The sequence below is a fragment of the Montipora capricornis genome, chromosome 10 (assembly GCF_036669925.1).
Source record: "Montipora capricornis isolate CH-2021 chromosome 10, ASM3666992v2, whole genome shotgun sequence".
NCBI lineage: Eukaryota > Metazoa > Cnidaria > Anthozoa > Scleractinia > Acroporidae > Montipora > Montipora capricornis.
In genome coordinates, this window is record NC_090892.1 from 7,826,782 (window position 1) to 7,848,656 (window position 21,875).

Consider the following 21,875-nt stretch of genomic DNA (forward strand, 5'->3'; position numbering starts at 1 on the left):
AGGACAGCAGAATTTTTCTACTTGAAGCAGCTTGCTTCTAAGGAATTCTGGTGGAAAAATGACTGTTGTATCAAATGCCATTTATATGTCCCTTAAAGATGATTTAAAACACGAGTAGAAGTAATTGATTACAATATTAGAAGTCCTGATCTGAGACAATACTAAGTCATATTGATAACAATACACTGACTTGCCCCTGGGTGTAAAATGGGTCTATTTGTGTAGGTGAGGAAAATGAACTTCCACGTTGAGGACTGTAGGAATGTGATTCTGTTCCATGAAATGTAACATTACTGCCAGGGGTAGAGCAACCAGCACTTTTCCTGACAGAGGTGTCAACCACTGTGGCCATTGTCACATCCATTGGCTGTAAGAAAAATAGTTATTTTAACAGTCAATAAAACATTAACAAGGTTCACACAATCTCTTTTATATGCAACCATTGCAGTCAGTATGCAAGAGAGTCTGACCATTGAAAATAGTTGGCATGGGTTACAGTTGGTCTCTTAGTACAGCACCTGAACAATTCAAAATATGTCATTGACCTGCTAATTGCCCTTACTCGCAGTCGGAGACTGAACTGCTAAGGGCGCAACTCAACGGGGTCGGACTGAAGGAGCTGTGCAGCCGGCTAGGTGCTTGGCCCCTGAACACGACCAAGGTATGACCTCAGAGCACAGCACCACAGCCAGATCGAATAGGCAGGGAGTTGATTTTGCTGAGGGAGGAAAACCTGAGTGCCCAGAGAAAAACCCTCAGAGTAAGATTGAGATTGACTGAAACTCAGCCCACATACAAACTTGGGATGTGATCCTGGGTCTGCAGAGGTGGGAGGCACGAGCATTACCACGAGGCCATCCTTACTCCCTTCAATTTGATCAGAAGAAAGAGTCTACAGTATTAATTAATGTATTTTGACAAGAGGGCTCAGAGGTTATAATTCCTGCATATTCCCCCATCACTGGTGACACATGCACACTTTGAATTAAAAATAGTTAGTCAGATGTTTGTGTCCATCTTCAAGATAAACTCTGATCTGTTCTTATTTTAAGTCCAACAGAAAAATAATAGGACAGTACTGCAAGTCTCATCAGCATGAAATGACATGACTATTCCAGGGATGGCGGTAAGGGGTAGGGGGGCAGGGGGGTAGTGGTGAGGAGTATGGGTGAAGGGTGAGGGGTAGGGAGTGAGGGGTACTATAGCTGAAACAACCCAAACCTTTACAAAAATGCTAACCTTAGGCCTACACACTATGCTTTAGATAATGACTATGCCTAAGGTTAGCATTTTTGTAAAGGTTTGGGTATTTTTATCTATGGCACTCCTACCCCTACCCCTACCCCCTACCCCCTACCCTCACCCCCTACCCCCCACCCCCAGTATTGTCATGCCGGCATGAAATGCAGCGTTAATCTTTCACTAGACAAGCTGAGAACATAATCATTATATACATGACAATAACTAACCTATGACAGCAAGTCTAGAGTCTTTGGACTCAACAAACCAACTAAGTGTTTAAAGGTACATGTAACCTCAACCAAGGCTGCTGTCTAAGCAAATTTTTCCTCGAGCCCCTCAGGCTTCCAACGTTGAAAGTTAGTAGCCTAAGTCATTTTTTCAAGAGCCCAGAATTAATTAATTAAAAGTGAGGATGAATCACCTTGTGATAAGCCAGGTGCCTGCTCAGGCTACTTGTTCAAAAATTTGGTTGCCTGCGCTCGCAAGTAAGGCACCCCAGGCGACCGGGCGACCGTTAGGCAGCAGCCTTGTCAACCCAAACACAAAAAACTTTTATACCACAGAAAGTAACACTTATAATCAAACTTGTCTGAAAATTCATCAAAGCAAGTGCTTGTGTCTCTGAAATAATTAAATTTCAGAATTGCTCCTTTTTGTTTTCACATTGTCTGGCCCCTGCCACCTTGAATAATAATGTTGCAGTTGCACTATTGTCATAACACAAAAGCTCTTTGTTTCAGATTTATAGTGAAACCATAGCACATCACAATAACAATTAAAACTTATTCAAGATGGTGGCCCCAGTCACACTGGTGGAACATGAGTTGTCTCACTGTACAACTCCTCCCTTAAATATAAAACTATTTTTTGTTAAATTTGATAAAAGTATGTTTGGCAAGAGGCTTTAGTTTAATCATGAATGAAGAGGAATCTCTGACTTTGACCTGCTCTCTGGCAAATGGAGAATTACTGATAGGCTCCAAGCTTCTGGCATCATAAAGTCCCTCAACGGGGGGCGCACCAATGGAGTCCTTAGGAGTACAACCAACAGACGACAATCTAAAATGTTGCATGTGTCCAGAATGTTTTGTTAGGTTTAAATGACACAAGGTCCAGTAAAAAATACAAAGAATGCTTAAGAGGGGGACAGTGAGTTCCAAAAGTAACTGATATATTATTCTCCAATCCTAGTCCTGAGAAAAGATATTCCAGTTTGATTCTGACTTTTTCCTGCATTGGAGCCACTTCAAGAAAAAAAAAAGTAGTACTGTATGCAAAAATGTAAACATGAACAATAGCAAGTCCGTTGAGTAGTTACTGTACAATCAGCAAAATGATCATTGATGAACCTTCTCTTCACACTTGCATCATTTCTTTTCTGTATTACAGCAAAGGACAGTTTACTTGTAATTTTGTTGCACTTTTACGAAGTGAATTGGTTTTTTCACAGCTTTTTTATCCTTAAAATGGTTTATGCTCCCTTGTTGCCTAAGATATTTTTCCTTTGTTCCCCTGTTGCCCAACTCAAATCAGCCACGTTCCCTTGTTCCCCAAATCCTCATGGGAGACCCTCAACAATCTCCTACTGACCTTGGCACTGTTTTGTCGGCTTTAGCTATCAATCCCTGTGGTCTGAGTGGTGAGTTAACATGGTAAGGGTAGCTCCTCGGTGAGGACAGTGGTCCTGTTCGGCCAGGGCTTCCCTTGTATGATCCCAATGATGAACCAACAGGTCTTCCTCTTGGTAGGGGCTGAAGACAAAATTATTTGTCCTCAATGCCTGATTTCATACAACTGGACTTCGCTTTTACGCAAAGGAAATGAAAGATTCAAGAGGTAATACTGCACAATAATTCACCTACTGTATACCCAATGCACCAAGGAATTGATTGACATCATAAAAGGTTAGTAACAAATTTAAAGGTAATTTTTTTAACAGACTAATAAAGATCCCTACACGGTTATCCAAAGCCAGATTGCAAGCAGTTGTTAGTATGTGGTTTAAAAACCAACTGATTTCATATATATCATTCAGAAACTTGAACACGCTAATATTATGGCGCGAAATTCCAAAAAGCGTCAAAAATTAGTTTTGTACATGTATGTACGCGTACGTAAAGAATCGAGATTGATCCCTTTTCTCGATCCCCAACTTTTTTAAGGACTGTCAAAGAAGCGCGAAATTGGCTGCAAAAATAGTCACCAAAAGAAATCGATCTTACCGCTACAGCCGGCGAATTTCCGCCAAGAAGATACTGCGGTAAATAGCCAGGGGAATTCGAAGAAGGCGAACCCATGGTGTGGCTTTCGTGCACTACACAACAAATAAAATTACGATGATTGCAATGAAATCGTAACTAAAGCCAAACTGGACTTCTCTTACTGTGATCCATGTCGATTTTGTTCCTTTCCTTGAGAAATTTAATTTTCTTTCGATCTTTGTGCTTTATTACGTGATTAAAGGTCAATGGTCAGCGGTTATTTGAAAGACATTTTACGTGAAGCTTAAATAACGTAGTAAATATTGCGTATGCGTGGTGTGTCAATCGTTTTAATCCTCAGAGCCGCGATCCTTTTGTCCAGCGCCGCGTATCGCTGGCCTAAAGGATCGCGGCTCTGGGAATGAGATTGTGCAAGAGAAGATAGTCCCCGTGGTGGCATAACGTGCAAAATGTCGTTCGTAAATCGCGCAAACCAAAGTTTTACAACCCATGCTCGTCTCTGGTACCTCATAGATGCAAGAGACCAAGTTTGTGGACGGCTGGCTTGTTTCATAGGGCAAATTCTGCAGGGGAAGACTAAACCTATCTATCATCATTCTCTTGACTTGGGTGACTTTGTGGTTGTAACAAATACCAAGCATATCTCTCTCACGGGTGCCAAATGGAACAAGAAGATATATCGTCATCACACGGGTTACCCTGGGGGTCTGAAAGAAGTAATTGCAAGGAACCTACATAAGACAGATAGTACCAGAATCTTATGGCGTGCAGTTTATGGAATGTTACCAAAAAACAACCTCAGGCCCATCTGGATGAAAAGACTGTATTTGTTTGAGAGCAATGAACATCCTTATGCAGAGAACATTTTTACAAAGTTGGAAGCTCCAGCACCTCTTCCTAAAAGGCTCACAGAGTTCACTCCAGAGGAAATTGCAAATTATCCAAGCATTTATTGATTATAATCTATTTTGGGAAGTCATCTACGGGGGAGCATTCTTCTTTACAGTACTGACCATTGTCATTTTAGTCCTGTGACCAATGACACCCAAAATGAGAGTCTGAGTCTGCTCCTCCTGTGACGTCAAAAACTGCTTTGCAGAGGGAAGAAAATATTTCAAATCAGGAAGCAAACCACTTTCTGTTGTTTACCTGAGGGATAAACCATTTCAAATAATATTGACCATTTCCATAGCTGTCAGTAATCTTTCTTAAAACCAGCATCTCTGAATGTCAATCAGGAAGACATCCAAGTGTGGAATGTCGTTGTGTTTTGGGCTCCCTCCTCTTTCACCTGAGGTAGCGATCACTTGGGTTCATGTGTGATATATCTCTCAGTAGGATCCCTCATCAGGAGCCTTCCTTATTATTATTATTATTATTATTATTATTATTATTATTATTATTAATTTTATTTTTTTATCATCATCTAGGGATCTTTAGCAATGACTATGGGAACTACACCAAGAATGTCATCTCAAAACATAATATACTCATATTATATACTCAACAGAATATCACATTTCTGAGTGGTCAATGATGAATGCATAAATAAGTTATAGAGTGCAAAAGAGGTTAGAGAGGTCAATGTGGAAGTTGCTATGGAAACACAGCAATTGAGTTTAGTATAGAGTACAATTACCGGTAATAAAAAATCGTATTATATGACTAGCTCCTTGACCAGGCAAGATGAATCAAATCCTGCACTGTGATTGGCTACCTGAGCAGGCAAGATGGAGCTATACTGCCCGCTGGCGATTTCTCGCTTGATCCCACAAGATCAAAGATCATTAATTTTTTTTGGTGTTTTATCCCATATGATAAATCCTGTATTGACCAAGCTTGCTCAGTCAAGGTGGCTGGATATTGGCCTTGTTCTTTTTCTGCGTGTTATGGCCTTGACTTCGTCTTAGTCCATAAACACGCAAGAAAAAGAGCTTGGCCAATATCCAGCCATCTTGACCTCGTGCTTGTTTAATAACCCATATAATTTATATGAACTTGCTTTGTGCATTTTGTGGGTTGATGCAAAAAAAATCTCCATATTAGATCTCCAGGAGTTGATATCTCTGGAAATGGAGTTTCTTAGAGCATTCCCTCAACCTTCTTCCCAGGGTCTCTCTTCTCTGCCCCCAAAGAGGGACCCTGGAAACAAGGTTGGCATTCCCTTACCTTCCAAGCTCATCCCCACAGAGTATGGGCCATCAAGAACATAATGTTTTGGTTTGGGCAGTTTAATCCTTACTCAAATATATGCTTCCCTTTTAACCACTGGCCACTTCTGCTTCAAACGTGGATAATACAGTACCACAGTACATTACAATACTGTAGGCAATTATAGCCAAACAAATGGCTAGGAAGATTCAGTATTAAATAATGCTTCAAAAATGTATCAGGCCAGGTACCTTTGTGTTACTCAGGGGGTTTCCAATGATAATAATATTATTATTGGCTCTATCTGGAGGGCAAAAAGCGACGGTGTGTTTGAAGAAGTGAATAGGACAACATAAGAGAAGCCATGCTGGCTTTTTTCTGGTTCTTTCATTTTACATTGTCCCAAAACTAAATGATGCAATTATGCCATTTTGCAAGTCAAGTAGTGGCAACAACATTTTCAAAAAAACATAAGGCAAATTTTCGGCTTTAAAGGCCCACATTCGCCCAAACATCATTGCACACCGTGACTGAATTTCGTGCAACACGAAATTACCTAAATATCTGACATGTTGTTTCCCGCATGATTTGCCTGAGTGCCTGTAGCCAATCACATCACGTATTTGGACAAGTCGTCATTTGAAAACAAAAACAAATGACTGCAATGACTTTTGGGTGAAGGTGGGCCTTTAAGCTTTATCAAATAATCCATGATGACAAGAAAAACAGCTAGCATGTAATGCCTCAAAAAAAGCTTCAAGAAATGTTAACGTAATAATCTTTAGCACCAATGGAGCATTGAGCATTTTGCTTTCCTTTGTACCAGTTGCCATGATCACAGCCTATCAGGTATGTTGCAAAGGCAGACTGACAAGGAAAATGTCCCAGTTGGTCTTGATACATTTTACAAAGTTGCCCACAGGATTAATCTACAATGTGAGCCAGGTATCCAGCTTTACTGGGTCTTTTGACCTGAGGACCACTAATTGTCTGCAACCCTGCAGAATACTAGATGTTGAAACTCACGCAAGCTTCTAGCTGTGCTTAATGGACTACTTTCACAAAATGGCATTTTAGTTGTGTGCAGCCATGATTCTTCTGGTCAGCACTGAGGGGAAACCAGGGACAAATCAGGAAGGCTGTGAGTAATGGACTTTTGCTCTGAGCTCTTCACAGTCTTAGATTCTTGAAAAATGTAGTGGTTGCAGACAGGGACAAATGGCTTGCATGTGGCCAGAGGTGTTTATTGTTGATGCATACTTAAAGGAATCAGCCTTTGGGGACAAGGATGTTAGAACAGAAACCCCAGAACTACCTAGTTGCAAGTCTCTTTGTAAAAGTTTGGTTAAAAATATCAGTAAAAAGCCAAAGGTACATGGGAACAAAACATGACGATCTACACCAGATACACAAGCTCAGGGGAAAAGAGTAACAATATTTATTAATTAAATTTAAACAAAAGTCCCAGTGGCCACTTCGACCATTTTCGGAAACTTGACTTTCTTTGTGTCCAGCTCGGTCTGTGCCCACAGCAACAGCTTGAGAAGGTTCGACAGCTTGGGCGAAGTTTCCCTGTTTTCCGCCTCCAGAATGGCAGCATTCAATTCACTGGCAACTTTTTGTCTTTGAGAAGGGCAAAGCAGTTCGCCAAAAGGAGAGTCCTGCGGGTTATCGAAGGCCAGGAGAGCCATCGTACGCTCTAGCTCCTCTAAAAACTCGGGGAATTCATTTCCCTGCTCAGCAAGCTGGTTCTGGGCAAAGTCAACAGCGGATTCAATTTCTTTGTCGCGAATTAATTCGATGAGGCGTTGTTGTTGCAAATGGAAGTAAAGATGGGGTTTACAATCCAGTATTTCTGGGTTTAGCTTGTTTGTCAGTGCGATAGCCTCCTCCATGTCCCCACGTTGAACTGCTGCCCTTATTTTGATCCTTTCATCCAGGCTATCGAGGGGAGCCGATGGTTGCGTTCCGGATTCAATTTTGAATTTTTCAGCAGCCTCCTTGAAGCCTTCAGTGACGAGGTAATCCATTATCAAACGGTTCATGTCTGCCCTCTGAAAACGCATATCTGTTAACTTAGTCATCCACTCCTCTCTATTCCCTTCTTCTCCTTTATCTGCCTGGCTCATTTGCGAGGAAAATAGGCTCTTCTCACTGGTAGAAAACCAGAGATACGACGAAGATTCTCTCTCTGAAAAGCCCAACAAAACTGAAATCTATGCCTGTATTACGCATGCGTCATTCAATTCAAAACGAGGCTAGATTGAGGTTCTGTCTCTCTTGCTCCTCTCTCATCGACTCAGAGGTAAGGGAAATACATATCTTTAAAATCTTTATCAATCCTGGCTTCGAAATCCTGGTCTTGCATTTATGTGGAGTGAAAACATTATTTTGAGGATTGTTGCTTGTATCTATCTCCTTTGAAGGAAATTCTATTCGTTTTTGTGGCAATTCTCGTTCTTTCAAATCGTCCCTGTGTAAGTCTCATCAGAGGTCCTGTCGTACGTCCAAAGGGCAACGTCGTATTTACAACACTCAAAGGAGATTCGATTTCTTGTCGTCGTGAAAGTTATTCCTAAGGCGGCTACCTCCTTTGGCAGTTTTTCCTCAACGTTAAACGAAGAAAAAACAAAATGCGCATAATTTGACTCAACAATTCTCCTTCTTCGTTTCTCCCTTCAGAAATTTCACTTGTAAGCTTAATATCAGAATGTGTATGTCTGCAACTTTTCATATTCCCCCGATCAGTAAATGAAACTTAACAGTAAGGCCAATAATTTTCATAAATCAAAGCCTTCTCAAAGCAGGATGTATACGGTGAGGTGTTTGTAGCAAGTTGTTGGACAACAGAGTGTATGGTGAAAGTTTTAAACTAAAATTTGATATTCTCTGTATTTAAGCTGACTTACAACTGAAGAAATGGGAGCATATAAGTACCTTGAGGAGCTTTACAAAAAGAAACAATCGGACCTTCTGCGGTTCCTATTGCGTATACGGTGTTGGCAATTCCGTCAACTAAATGCCATCCATAGAGCATCCCGTCCCACACGCGTTGACAAAGCACGCCGACTTGGTTACAAGGCCAAGCAAGGATATGTTATTTACCGTGTTCGTTTGCGTCGTGGTGGTCGCAAGCGTCCAGTGCCTAAGGGTGCCACATATGGTAAACCTACAAACCAAGGAGTCAACCAACTGAAGTTTCAGAGGAGCTTGAGATCTGTTGCTGAGGTATGCATTTGTGTAAGATTTTATTCCCCTGCTGTTGGCATTGTGTTTGTGATGAATACCATCGGAAGCACACAACCTTGAAGGGTGTAACTTGCATCTCTTTTCCTTGGAATGTAGCTGAGGGTTTCAGGACACCAATTTTTGCCCAATATGGAGAAAAATAAGGTCGAAGCTGTACGTGCCAGAAAATGCACGAGCTATGTTACATCGAAACAAAGAAATTTTTAAAGTCTAAAAACTGAACCAAAGTTAAACCCTTCAAGGTTATGAACTTCTGATACCATGTAAAGCAGGGGTGGGGGACAATCTCAACTACAGGCCCTGTTGCCATGTAAACTTCCACTGGCCAAAACTGCTATTTATCAGATTCTAGAGCAGCAAAATTAAGACAACCCGCTTGGCCATATGCGGCTTATGAGTGAACACTCTCGGTTAACCCATGACTCCCAGGGGTTCCCCACTGACGAGTAAAATCGTCCAGGGCGTTAGACAGAGTAAAATACTAAGTCTGGCCCGTTTGGGCCGGTTTGGACGTCAAAGGGGTAATGGATGTCGACCATATTTGGTGTAGTTGTGTGACCACAACAGAAAAAACCTTAAAACTTATGCAGGATACATTTTGAACGAATAAAATTCACATGATCAAACATAGAACTTTGTTAGAATTTACAGATTTGTTGAAAATTTGAATGTTATTTTTTAAGGGCTGTGATCTCAGATTTTAAGCAATAATTATTGTCTTTGATCTACTTTGAAAAACGATTATTCGATTTGTAGGATGATGCGGGGGATTTTTTTCTTTCCCATCGTCTGAAAATAATATAGTTGTTACCATTGTCCTCTAACTAGTAGGCTATTTTCGAACACACACTTTTACTTGGATTAGGATTAGGACTGGCGCTAGTCATGCATGCGCATTCTTGCATGTCAGTTCAAATGCAATGATTTCGTCTTTTCTTGACCTGTAACTTGCAAGGTCGGTGGCATTTTTTGCATTATTGTATCTAGAAAACCTTGATACTAGTAAACACAAACTCTGACTCGACCCCTTGCACCATGATGGTAGTTGCTTAAAGTCATGTCGTCATCTTCTTAAAATAGGAACCTTAAGATCTACGACGGCGACGTCGACGAAAACGTCACCTCAAAATAGAACTTCGCTCTGGTAAAAGTCTTTCGCGATTATTCCATCTCGTTCACTTCGTACATTGTGGGCGAAGTATCCGAAAAATAAATTGGTACGAGCGGTTTGAGACTGAAAATAGAGAATGAAAGATTCTCTGTTGCATGCTAACGTTGTCGTCAAAACCTAAAATTTAGTGATTTCACGTCGTCGTCATGCAGAGAACCGCAAAAATATGAGCTAAAATCCGTGCTGCACGTGCAGCACGATTATTTATGCTCTTTTAACCAATGATATCATTGTTTTGTGGCGTTTTCGTCGACGTCGTCGTCATAGATCTTAAGCTCCCTAATGTTTTGAAGTTGACTTCAACTGTATGTGACAAAGTGTTGGGTTGAATTTCTCCCTGTCCAACTGGAACTGGTAAGGCCCCTAACTGCTAATTCAGGCTTTTGAAGAAAGCAGTAATTTCTTCTATGGTGGCTTTATCGCCCAATTTTTCCTCAAGAAAAAAATTCTGTCTGTGTGCTTTGTGTAGGATTTTTGTTTTTGCAAGTTTCTTGAACAGTCATTGTACACATCGTCTGACAGTTTACATCTTCGTCCAGCCATCGCGTTTAAATCTATATGTCCCAAACAAGAACATAACCAAAGGATCCTAGATAAATTCAAGTCTTTTTATCAGCTTTTCAGAGAGTTAAACTTTTCATGCATGGGGTTCCTACCATTTTGGAGGCCGGTTGGCAGTCTGCACTTTTGCTCAAGAACACTGCTGGCAAAATTTCATTCTTGGCAACAGACTTTTAGTTAAAAAGGACCCCCCCCCCCCCCTCCCTAATTTTGGGTAGCTTTTAGCCACAATTTAGAGAACAGCACACCAATTCAGTTTCCACTGTTACATGTATATGATTCATGAAAAGCGGTGGAAAACAGACTGTAATAATATTATGATACCTGCAGTAATATGATCCTAAGACAACTTCTTCATCAGTTCAGTGTTTGCTCAAAGTATCAGTCCACATGATCATAAATCACATGACCATTTTAGCGTGCTGTAACGTTTATGATGTCAAAATTCATTTGTTTAATTGACTCATTGACTTCTGAACTGAACTGACTGGAGGCAGAGGTTGTTAACCCATTGACAAGTAAAATCGTCTGGCGTTAGATGGGGCGGTCAGTGGGTTGCATGTACATACAGATTGCCCTGGGCCGTTTTTTTATTGTTTTTTTTTGTTCACGTTATGCTTCCAGAGCAGCAAAAATTAATTATTCTTTGATGAAATTATAGTAGTGTTAAAAGTAACAGTTTTTAGTCATGGTGTCAACAAGGAACTCCAGTGGGTCAAATTTTCACAGCTTCCACCAAACCATTGTACATTTTCTATTTGTTGACCTGAGACTTTCCTTTCCCCCTTCTTTTCTGAAACACTGACATAGGTTGTGGTAGCATTCAGGAGTTATTATATTACTAGTGTTACATCAAGTTCTATTGTTCAGTGTTCCCCTAGGGATTCAAAACACCAGAAAGGGTGGTGGTTGCATTTGAGAGTTGACACTTGAGTAGCGTCAACATCAGTGTTACACTGTTTCTTCTGAGTGTGACCGCAACCATAGTCCATGGGGGTTGGAGATGGTCACAGCAAAAAAAAAAATCCAGGCTTGAGCAGGTGGTAGTCCTGTATTTTAATTCCACATTTCAAATATTAAGATCATTTCATTATTCTGTATTATTTTTGTACGTAGTCCATGTAGGCTGGGTCTGCATGAAAGGAAAATACTCTATATCACAGACAGAATTGAGAGGATGGTCATTCAATTCAGAAATTAACAAAGTTTTATTCTGTTGCCACAAATCGGTGTATCTCAAAACGGTTCGCTTTTCAGTGATTGTGTTGAATACCTCCGTTAGAATACTTTTGACAAGTTTAAGAGCTTGCTTCGTTAGTCTGGCAGATGTCAGCGAAATGATAAATCCACAGGTACCGGTTTGACACTGTCACACCTTCCCAAACTCATTAACAATTAGTCCATTTATTAATTTAGCTATTAATCACCGAATATATTGAACACAAGAGTAGCATTCGGGTGGGTGCTCATTCAAATGCAGTATGGCCCTCTCCAGTGAGAGTGGTATTTAATTATACCACTTGATTAAAATTTGTGCAAAGTGGCCTTTCATTGAAGGAAAATATAACACTGCGTAATTTAGTGTTGTATATCAAAAACTCGTACTGCGTACTTCATCGGGGTAATCACACACCGAGAAACAAGTGAAAGCACGAGGCCACACGTGTTCTCACTGAGGAATGCATGTGCCAATTTAGCAAAGCAAACCAAAAGATGGTTCTTCCTTTCCTGTTTTGTTCCAGGAACGTGCTGGTCGCTATTGTGGTAGCCTTCGAGTACTTAACTCATACTGGGTTGCAGAAGATTCGACTTACAAATACTATGAAATTATCATGCTTGATCCCTTCCACAAGGCTATCCGCCGTGACCCAAGAATCAACTGGATCTGCAAGCCAGTCCATAAGCACCGTGAGCTCCGTGGCCTGACCGCCGCTGGCCGTAAAAACCGTGGTATGCGCAAAGGCCACAGATACAACAAAGTTATTGGTGGCTCGTTCCGTGCGTGCTGGAAGAGGCGCAATACATTGTCACTTCGTAGATATCGTTGATCGGACAGAAATAAAACATTGCATTTACGTTTCTGGTGGTTTGTTTCTTTCTAAGTCCATGCTGGAATGTCTTTTTTTACCATTATTTTTTATATCAGCAACGAAAGTTATCAATTGAAGCTGGAATATGACTCTTTCAGTCCATATTTCTCTTATTCTATTTGCCTTCAACCGTTGGACTGGCTGGCCACCCCTGAACGTAAAACCTCGCCAACCTGTTTCCTTTTGTAAACAGACAGACTGGTGTACTGAAAGTTATTAAATAGGCCACTTCGGAAAATACCATAATACTCTTTGTTTGTCCCCCCAAATTTTGCATGAGCATTGTTTTTGTTTTCTCTTGGGCCCATTGTAAGTCCCTAGAGAAACAGGAAACAATGCTTATGCAAAATTTGGGGGACAGACAAAGATTATTATGGTATTTTCCAAAGTGGCCATTCTTATTCTCGGTTGATGCATTTCTCGTGCTCTAATTGGTTCACTCAATCTCGGTTATCAGGTCGTATACCTTACTTTGACCTTATATGGCAAATGATTACGCTAAGCGTTGCTAAGCAATTTTTTTGGCCCGGAAATTTCTCTCTGAATAAAGCAAAAAAATTTTATTTGGGAAAAGTTTGGATCCATTCCGACGTTTAGAAGTACGCGAAAAGGCAAGAAATGTTTTTGTGATGAGCCTGCGTCTGTCTGACCACCAAGGTATTACACAACATCGCATTTCGTACTTCCAAACTTATGGAGTTTAAGGAATTTAATAAAACAATTATTCCATTCGCGCTTGTTGGATATGAGACTGGTTATAGTCAGCCCATATCCAACGCGCGCTCACGAAATAATGAAGCAATGGAGGACGTTTTCCGTGTTTCCATAGCCTCGTCTAAACGAAAAACCTAAAATAACAATGACCAAAACCAGGTTTTCTGAGCCCACGAGACTGAGCACCCCCAGCAAACCATTGTTTTGGTAGGTACGTTATGTATGGGGACATGTATTGTAACCGCTGGTCAGCAGCCTTGGTTGCTGTTTAAGGTCTTCCCGTCTAAACACGAGGGGGAGTTGGGAGAATTCGAGACGGTTATGCAGACCCGAGTGTTTAGATGAGGCTATGGAAACGCGGAAAAAAGTCCTCAATTGCTTTTATAAAATATTTCTCAAGAAATATAAGAGAAAGAAACCGACGTTTCGGTGCATCTTGCGCCATTATCAAGGTTATAAAGATAAAATGCGGTTTGTCAAAAGGCTACGTTAAAACGAATTTGCATAAAAGAGTGCCAAGCTAATTACATGAATACTTTAGCACGAAGAGAATCCGACTGTACATTCAATGCTGGTTTAAGATATTGAATACACAGCATTTCATTAACAAGGCAGTCAAATTTGTTCGTGCATTTCTTGATTACATTGAAGCGTGCTAAGAAATTGTTCGGAACAGCAGTGTTATGATCTTTGCAATAATGCCTGTAAATAGATGACGCCTTTTGACGGTGTCCCTCAACGCGCGTGTGAAGGTGGCCTTTTGTGTACCCGACATAACCTGCATCGCACAGGTCACACTTGAATAAATAAACAACGCATTGCTGGGTTACGATGTTAGGCTTGGGCTCACGCAAGCTTAGATCTTGTTTAAGCTTGCGGCTAGTAAACACGGGTTGAATGGTCTTCTGCACCTTGCCACTAAGATCTCTAAGTTGTCGTTTGACAGACGCTGCAGCATCCTGATCTTTATAGGGGATAACTATCCGGATGGCGTCATCGGTATGCTGTTTAGGTTGGTCCACTGCGACTCTCGAGGTGATAAACCAGTTGATGACGGAATCAATAAGGTGATTCGGATACCTCAGCTTACGGAAAACTTCTCTCAGACGTTCACACTCTTCTGAAAAATGCGCCCAAGATGATGATAGCCGGTGCGCACGATCAAGCATTGTGACGAGCAAGCCATGCTTGTAGCGGCTGTCCACATGGCTATGATAGTGCAGGAGTAGCCCTGTGTTTGTCGGCTTGACGTAAACCTTTGTTTCAACACATGGTGCGCGATTTAAAAGCTGTACCCCAAGGAAAGGGAGCATCCCATTTTTCTCTACCTCCATAGTGAAGCTCACGGCGCTGTGGGCGTGGTTCAGAGTATCCAAAAATTGTGTAGCCGCTGCCAGATCCGGCATCCTGACTAGAGTGTCGTCTACGTAGCGGCGGTAAAATTCTGGGAGTTTTCCTTGACTTTTTAGGGACCCTTCAATAGAGCACATAAATACATTAGCCAAAAGGGGTCCAAGGGGAGACCCCATAGCTACTCCATCGGTCTGTTCGTATAGGGCCCCGTCGAACTGAAACAGCTGCCCCTTTGTAGCAACGTGCAGAAGATCAACGAGATCAGTTCTGGTCAAGTTTAGATCATACGTGTCGTTGAACCAGTTGTTCTCGAAAGCTTTCCGTGCCAGGATGTCAATTGTTTCGTCTAAGGGTACATTTGTGAAGAGCGATGAGACGTCATAAGATACCAAGATTTCTCCCGGGTTTATCTTAACTCCACGAATTTCATTTGTGAAGGCAAAGATATCAGTGATGGTATGTTCGTTTACCGACAAGGGCTTAAGCTTAGCATCAAGCCATTTAGCAAGGGCGTAGTTGTAAGTGCCCGTAGCAGATAATATAGGACGCATTGCTAATTGCCTCTTGTGGGTCTTGGGCAACCCGTATAAGTGAGCCAGTCTTGATCCGGTAGGTCGAACGGAGTCAGCAATCGCCGATGGTAAAATTCTGCGCACTGTTGACTCTACCAGTTTTTCTTTCTCTAGTAGGGGATGGTAATACTTAGGTGGTCTCCCTTTACTTTTTGGTCTCTCTAAGGGGACAGCACGGAATTTGCTTGTATCATTCACAGAGGCCTGCGACAACAACCGCAGATATTCCTGCTTATCCATCACGACTACACCTGACCCTTTGTCCGGTTTAGTGATAACAATGTCATCGCGTCTCTTTAATTCTTCGATGGCTGCTAGAAGTGCCTTAGGGGGACGCGGGCCTTTCCGTTCAATGTAGTTGAGAGCCACAGATCGAAGTGTAGTGGCAGCCAGTTCTTTCATTTTCTCATCGGAGAGACTGCGCTCGAGGCTCCAATAGGCCTTCTCGAAGGATGCTTTCACCTCTATTGGAGATACACGTTGTGGTAAGGCAAAATTCAAACCCCGACAAAGCACAAGCTTCTGGAAAAACGAGAGTTCGTAGGATGAGATGTTCAAGATATGCTCGTCCAGGTCCATCTGATTGTTGATAAGACGTGAGATCTTGCGCGTATGGGTGGTGATAACTTCTTGTTCTTCGTGTTGACCAAACGTTAAAGTATTCAAAAATAAATGTCAATCACACTTCTGAAATAATACTGCGGGTTTAGACAAGGAGTTCTTTGGTCCTCTTTATGTGGGGGATTAGACCCACAAATATGTCCCCTGTATGTATGGCATTATCCTTGTTTGGTTTTGTTTTGTGGCTAATGCCCCCTGTTTCCCCGAGGTGGGGATTTACAGTGACAAATACATAACTTCATTCTTATTGGCCATTCTAAACAGTGCGTGCAGATGCAAAAACTGACTCCTCGTGGCGTTCTAAAAATAGAAAGGTACGCGCAAAGGAGAGGTTGTGTGGGAGAGGCAAGTTCCTACTTATGGACTCCCATACACATATACCGTTTATATATAATTATAGCAGAGCTCCTCAATTATTATTTATGTTTTTGTTTTCAAATATTTTTATAACTAAAATATTTTTATAACCGCCCTCTGCTCATCACAAACTCGTTCCCAGGGTCTCTCACCAAGAAACACCCTGGAAACGAGGTTTTGCTCATCACAATAAATTAGTCTGTTTTCCCGTGCTCTTTCTTACTCCGACTTTCGCCGTTTTCTCGTGGTCGTACTTGCTCTTTCTTCCCGGCGTTGCTCTTCACTATAATTTCGTCTCTTCTTGCTCTCCCTCTCTCTATCTCTTTGTTTGTCGCTAACGTGCTCTCGGCCGCTCTCTTTCACGTTGAGAATCGCCTACTCTTCGCCTGCGTACCGATTTCTCTGTTTCTCTTCTTTCCTTGTTGTACACGTCATATTAAAAAAAAAAGGATTAACTTGTTTTTTGGTTGTCTTTCAAAATTTTTGCTTGTTGTTAAACGTAGCAGGGAGCTTAAGATCTACGACGTCGACGAAAATGCCACAAAACGATGATATCATTGGTTAAAAGAGCATAAATGATCGTGCTGCACGTGCAGCACGCATTTTAGCTCATATCTTTGCGTGTCTCTGCATGAAAACGACGTGAAATTACGAAATTTTAGGTTTTGACGACAACGTGAGCATGCAACAGAGAATCTTTAATTCTCTATTTTCAATCTGAAACCGCTCGTACCGATATATTTTAAGGATACTTCGTCCACATTGTACGACGTGAAAGAGATGGAATAATCGCGAAAGACTTATACTGGAGGTTACGTTTTCGTCGTGTTTAGTCGACGTCGACGTTGCCGTGGAAATTTTCCGTAAACAAGCGATGCCATTTGGACAAGACTTAAAACAATTTGCCTGTTAAGTTTGTCGTTAGCAAATGAGGAAAAAAATACTTAATTTATGACTAGATTAGCAGCGTATGTCACTTAGAATTAAAAAAAAAACTAAGAAAAAACCTTTAAAAAATTAGAAAAAAAAAATACAAAAAGGTTCATCGAGTAATGTCGACCTCTGCTCGATTGCTTACGAGCCAGTGACTTCACCGGCTACACTACCGAAACAACAGCTTCACAATAGCTATTTTAAAGTGTTTTTAAAAATGAAGCTAATCCTAACAATGTATAGAAAGCTAACCGAATAAAAAGGCTTGGACACTAAGAATGGCATAGACCGTCAAAAATGGCATCGCTTGTTTACGAAAGGGAAATTAGCGTCGCCGTGGTAGATCTTAAGGTCCCTAGCGTCAAATGCAGTATGCTTTTCTCTCCCGTCCCCTTCTTATGCACGATCTTTGCGGAAATTACATTCTGTTCCTCAATAAACCTGGAACATCCAGTTATAGTCTTAGTTCTCTTTTTTCTTACGTATCAGCTAAGTTGCGGAATGCCCTACCTGATTTTATCCGTACCTATGAGTTTACTGGTTTTAAAAGAGAATCCAGAGCCGCATTTTGTACAGCGGCTTTTCTTTTTAATGAATATATCTTTAAATATTATGTATTTTGTAGGTATCTGTATATGATATGTATTTTAGCTGTAAATGTAATGTCTCGAAGATATTAGCTCCTGTAGTTATTCGGAAAAAGCTTATGACTGTATGTATGTTACCTTTAGCAGGGCGCATGCGCACACTTTGTAATCTGTGACTGCAGTGCTTACCATATGTCAGATAAAATGCCTTTTCTCTTGAATATATACGCCATCTAATTCTTGCGCTATATTGACAAGGGCGGTTTGGAGCTGTGAGTAGGCGTGGGATTTGTCACATAAGGTTTAGGGGCCGACATATCTCTCCCTCAATGCCGTAACGGGAGGCAAGGTCGGTATCAGAAAGCAGCAAAGGGCCAACTGCGTCCAAAAGCCATCGCACGGGCCGAAATCCCGGGATGACTCGTTTGGTACGACGCTCAAGCGCCGGTGTCTGGAAAAGCTCTGGCCCTTCGATACCTAGCCTACCAAAAAATATTAACATGCTGTTTGGTTTTTTTAATTTTTTTTTTACTAGCAATTGACATTTCAGTTGATTTTATAGGCATAAACGAAACGTAAGAAACGTGCGTGTCTGGTGTTGTCTCAGACAGAGGCGAGAGATGGTTTCATGCAGACTGGTACGCCTAAAATGCTCTGTTGTAAACATGGCGGTTCACGAGTGAAGTCGTCTCTATTGCCTTTCTGTGGAGGAATTCCAGGACCTACTGACACAATCTGGGCAAGTTTTGAAAGCTAAAACCTTCAATCGATGCGTTATTTTGCTGGTGGGACTGGGTGGGCCGACACTTATGAAAAAAATTATGAAATGAGAATCGGGAATCTTCCCTTGTCATGGAATGGCAGAATTACTCAGAATTCGTTTTGGACATGAGCGAGGCAACTTAAGAAGCACGAGACTGGCCCTCATCGAATGGCTGAAGCACGGCCAGAGGAAATGATTTCTAGCCAGATACTCAGGAGTAGGCCTGGTGTGTGCTGTTAACTTAGATTTTGGATTTCTCAACAAGTTTTTATCATAGAAAATTCGGGACAAAGTTGTGCTTTCATTTCGCTGTAATTCTCGTGTCAAAGAAACGGTATAATAATGTAAATAAGAGAATAACGATATTTAATTTATATTTGCAGATTACCTGTTCTCTTACTACGAAAGTCAAGCTCTACATTTCTACGCAATAAGTGCATTCAAAATTTGCTCGCATTACTTGATAAAAGCTTCCTTGACAATTTCTCTAGTTCTGGAGTAGGATAAACCGTGCTGTCGAACCGTCGCGGAACTTCTCGGAGGAGCCAGTGCATGAAACAAGGGAAGTCTTCATCCAGCTTGATTTCGGCTGCGGTTAAGTGTCGCTCGAGAGCAGCAACAGGACAGTTATCTTTGTCTGTTCTAGCAATATTTATCCAGGCTCCTTCTCTTAGCTGATCTGTCTTTGAAGATTCTAGAAACAGAGCACAATGAGAAGAGTACAGACTAACGTCACAGGCACGCACGCTGCATAGCTCACTGAAGCGCAGAAAACCAGCAAAACCAATCAAACATAAATGCGAGAGTTCTACAACTAGCAACACAAGACTTATCTTTAAGACTTTCTGCCAACTGCTGGAGCATCTCAGGCGTAATCGGTTCTTTCCTGTTCTTGGGCTTAGCTAAAACACGTTTGGATGCACCCATCGTGGACTGGACCAAACAATGAGAGGACACTTTCTGAAAACCAGCTAACCCATGGACCCAATCTATACTATAAACTGCGTTGTTGATAGGAGAAGCAGAAGAGGCACTTTGCAAAATTACTAGTAAGTACATGGCAACATGGAAAGGATTAGCAGGCAAATAGTTGAGACCATTAGATTTAGCCCAGCGTTTCCAGCTGTTAAAACCTCCAAGGTACGTCCTAATCGTACCGCCAGCTTTGGACGTGAAAATCTTGCCACATAGGGGAATGAAAAATATCTAAAGATAAAACAAACGTAAAACAATGATCCAATCAGAAATAAATCAACAGACAAAATTAAAGAAAATCAAATCATTAAAATCAGGAAATCAAATTTATCTTGATAAACAAACCAATAACTCAAACAAACGGACACAGAAGGTCCCTTAACATACGGGCACAGATGGTCCCCTAACATACGGGCACAGATGGTCCCTTAACATACGGGCACAGATAATCCCTTAACATACGAGCACAGATGGTCCCTTAACATACGGGCATACAGATGGTCCCTTCATGTACGGGCACCGATGGTCCCCTCACGTAAGGGCACAGAAGGTCCTTTAACAAACAAGCATAGATGGTCCTTAAGCAAACAAAAGGCCCCTGAAAAATAAATTAAAAAATACACGAATCTGCTAGAGAAGACAAGAACTCTATGTCTCAGAACGACGGAAAACGCACCTCGTCGAGATCACCTGAAAAGAGAGAAAAAACACAAAAACAAAACAAAGAATAAAGTTGTGTTAGTGGTTGCGAAACGCAGAGATGAATAGATAACCTTTATCATTTTGATTGCGAGGAATCCATTCCATTTCAATAGAAATCCCATTGTTAACAAAAATATGATAAATATCTAGAACTTCACTCTACAAAAGGGTTTTCCCGCTCCCGCACGTTAAAATGCGCGGAACATTCTGATTATCAGTAAACCACTTGATTGACGAGCCTGATAATTTAGAAACAAGAGAAAGAAGGACAAATTTAACTACCAAAATTTCGCGTAAAGTAGAACTTCCTGACATTTGGTCTACAGTCTCTTTTCCACATTGCACCAGATAACCTCCAAAACCTGAATCACTAGCATCGGAATAAACGATACCAACTGTACTGGATTTTGGAGACATAAATTTACCATTCAGAGAATTAACATTGGAAGACCAAAACAACAATTCTTCTCTAACCCCCAGGGAAGATAGGAACGACCTGGGCCCGGTTGTTCAAAAGCCGATTAACGTTAATCCCAGATTAAAAATTAACCAAGGACTTTATTTCTCCACTAATAAATGCTGTTCAACGTTGATATTCGGCAAAACTTTGCATTAGAAGAAGCCAATCTTGAAAAACAAAAATAAGCAAAACAACCTTTCACCAAAAAGTTGAAAACATGAAACAAAAGTTTACGCTAATCCTGGATTAAGCTAATCGGCTTTCGAACAACCGGGCCCTGGTCCCAAAAAGATCTATTTCCAATTGCACAATAACAATGTCTTGTCATTAATTAAACGAACAATGTTCCCAACCGCGGTTCCCATGCAGATAATTTGACCAACAATAGAGGCTAATGTACGAATTCGAATTGAATTGGCTGAAGCTGAATTGGCAAGGGATGACTTCAATTTATCCATTCTACGCTCGGAAACGTAGATCATTCCAGACTCGAAGTTCAAAATGTATCCAAGGAAACAGACCTCGAGACGAGGATTCCAATTAGATTTCTCCTCACTAATGGTGAAACCAGAGGCAATGACATCGCCGCGCGGCACTCCAGATTGTCCACGTGTAAACTTAGCGGTCCCAAACGAAATGTAGCACCAGTGCCCAAAATTCATGGGGTGCCGAGACTACCTCTTGGAGGTAGTCTCAGGCTCGGCACGGGTAATCGAGGCACCGTGCCGAGATTGGCGTTTACACGAACGCTCTCCCGTGCCGTTCCAGGCCTTTTTGTCATAAATCCACTCCTGGCGCATGCGTAATTGTCACAAAAATGACAACTGAAGAAATACAAACACGTTTCCATTCGCCAAAGAAAAACCTGAAGAACCGTGAAATAAGCTGGCCCGACGAGGGCCAAAAAAACAACTATTAAAAACCAGGTCTTTTCCATTTTCCGGGTAAAAAACAGACGGAAATTAGGGGTGCAATTAAAAATTGGAACCGTGCCCAGCAAGAAATTTGGTCATGTAAATGATGGGTAGTGCCGTGCAGAAATGGTTTGGGCAAGGTACCAAAAATGTGCCGTGCCGTACCGATTTTTTGGCGCCTGTAAATGGGGTTTATCAGATTGAGATCGATTGAAACTCAGCATACATACGACCCGAG

At 41.4% G+C, this 21,875-nt stretch overlaps 5 protein-coding genes across 6 annotated transcripts in view; 2 read left to right on the top strand and 3 right to left on the bottom strand.

Moving 5' to 3' along the window:
- The window catches only part of LOC138020119 (nucleoporin NUP35-like), a 9,356-nt gene extending 5,625 nt beyond the window's left edge, over positions 1 to 3,731 (bottom strand). For both annotated transcript variants that reach the window (XM_068867120.1, XM_068867119.1), the window contains exons 1-5: positions 3,626 to 3,731; positions 3,465 to 3,556; positions 2,833 to 2,993; positions 2,187 to 2,301; positions 195 to 367 (exon numbers count right to left, since the gene is read on the bottom strand). In XM_068867120.1, coding sequence (XP_068723221.1) covers positions 195 to 367; positions 2,187 to 2,301; positions 2,833 to 2,993; positions 3,465 to 3,556; positions 3,626 to 3,635 — 551 coding nt within the window. In that variant the 5' untranslated portion in view covers positions 3,636 to 3,731. The remainder of the gene's footprint in view (positions 1 to 194; positions 368 to 2,186; positions 2,302 to 2,832; positions 2,994 to 3,464; positions 3,557 to 3,625) is intronic.
- A 115-nt stretch (positions 3,732 to 3,846) lies between these two features.
- On the top strand, positions 3,847 to 5,129 carry LOC138022346 (large ribosomal subunit protein uL13m-like). The gene has a single exon (XM_068869458.1). It carries the CDS (start codon positions 3,914 to 3,916, stop codon positions 4,418 to 4,420), a length of 507 nt encoding a protein of 168 aa, XP_068725559.1. The 5' UTR covers positions 3,847 to 3,913; the 3' UTR covers positions 4,421 to 5,129.
- A 1,709-nt stretch (positions 5,130 to 6,838) lies between these two features.
- On the bottom strand, positions 6,839 to 7,845 carry LOC138022344 (glucose-induced degradation protein 8 homolog). Its single transcript, XM_068869456.1, has one exon. It carries the CDS (start codon positions 7,742 to 7,744, stop codon positions 7,067 to 7,069), a length of 678 nt encoding a protein of 225 aa, XP_068725557.1. The 5' UTR covers positions 7,745 to 7,845; the 3' UTR covers positions 6,839 to 7,066.
- Positions 7,815 to 12,675, top strand: LOC138022345 (large ribosomal subunit protein eL15-like). The gene is made up of 3 exons (XM_068869457.1): positions 7,815 to 7,920; positions 8,516 to 8,843; positions 12,339 to 12,675. The coding sequence occupies exons 2-3, from the start codon at positions 8,535 to 8,537 to the stop codon at positions 12,642 to 12,644; spliced, it is 615 nt and encodes a 204-aa protein (XP_068725558.1). The 5' UTR covers positions 7,815 to 7,920; positions 8,516 to 8,534; the 3' UTR covers positions 12,645 to 12,675.
- Positions 12,676 to 13,816: 1,141 nt separating this feature from the next.
- On the bottom strand, positions 13,817 to 15,848 carry LOC138022342 (uncharacterized). The gene has a single exon (XM_068869455.1). It carries the CDS (start codon positions 15,725 to 15,727, stop codon positions 13,925 to 13,927), a length of 1,803 nt encoding a protein of 600 aa, XP_068725556.1. The 5' UTR covers positions 15,728 to 15,848; the 3' UTR covers positions 13,817 to 13,924.
- Positions 15,849 to 21,875: the final 6,027 nt, after the last annotated feature.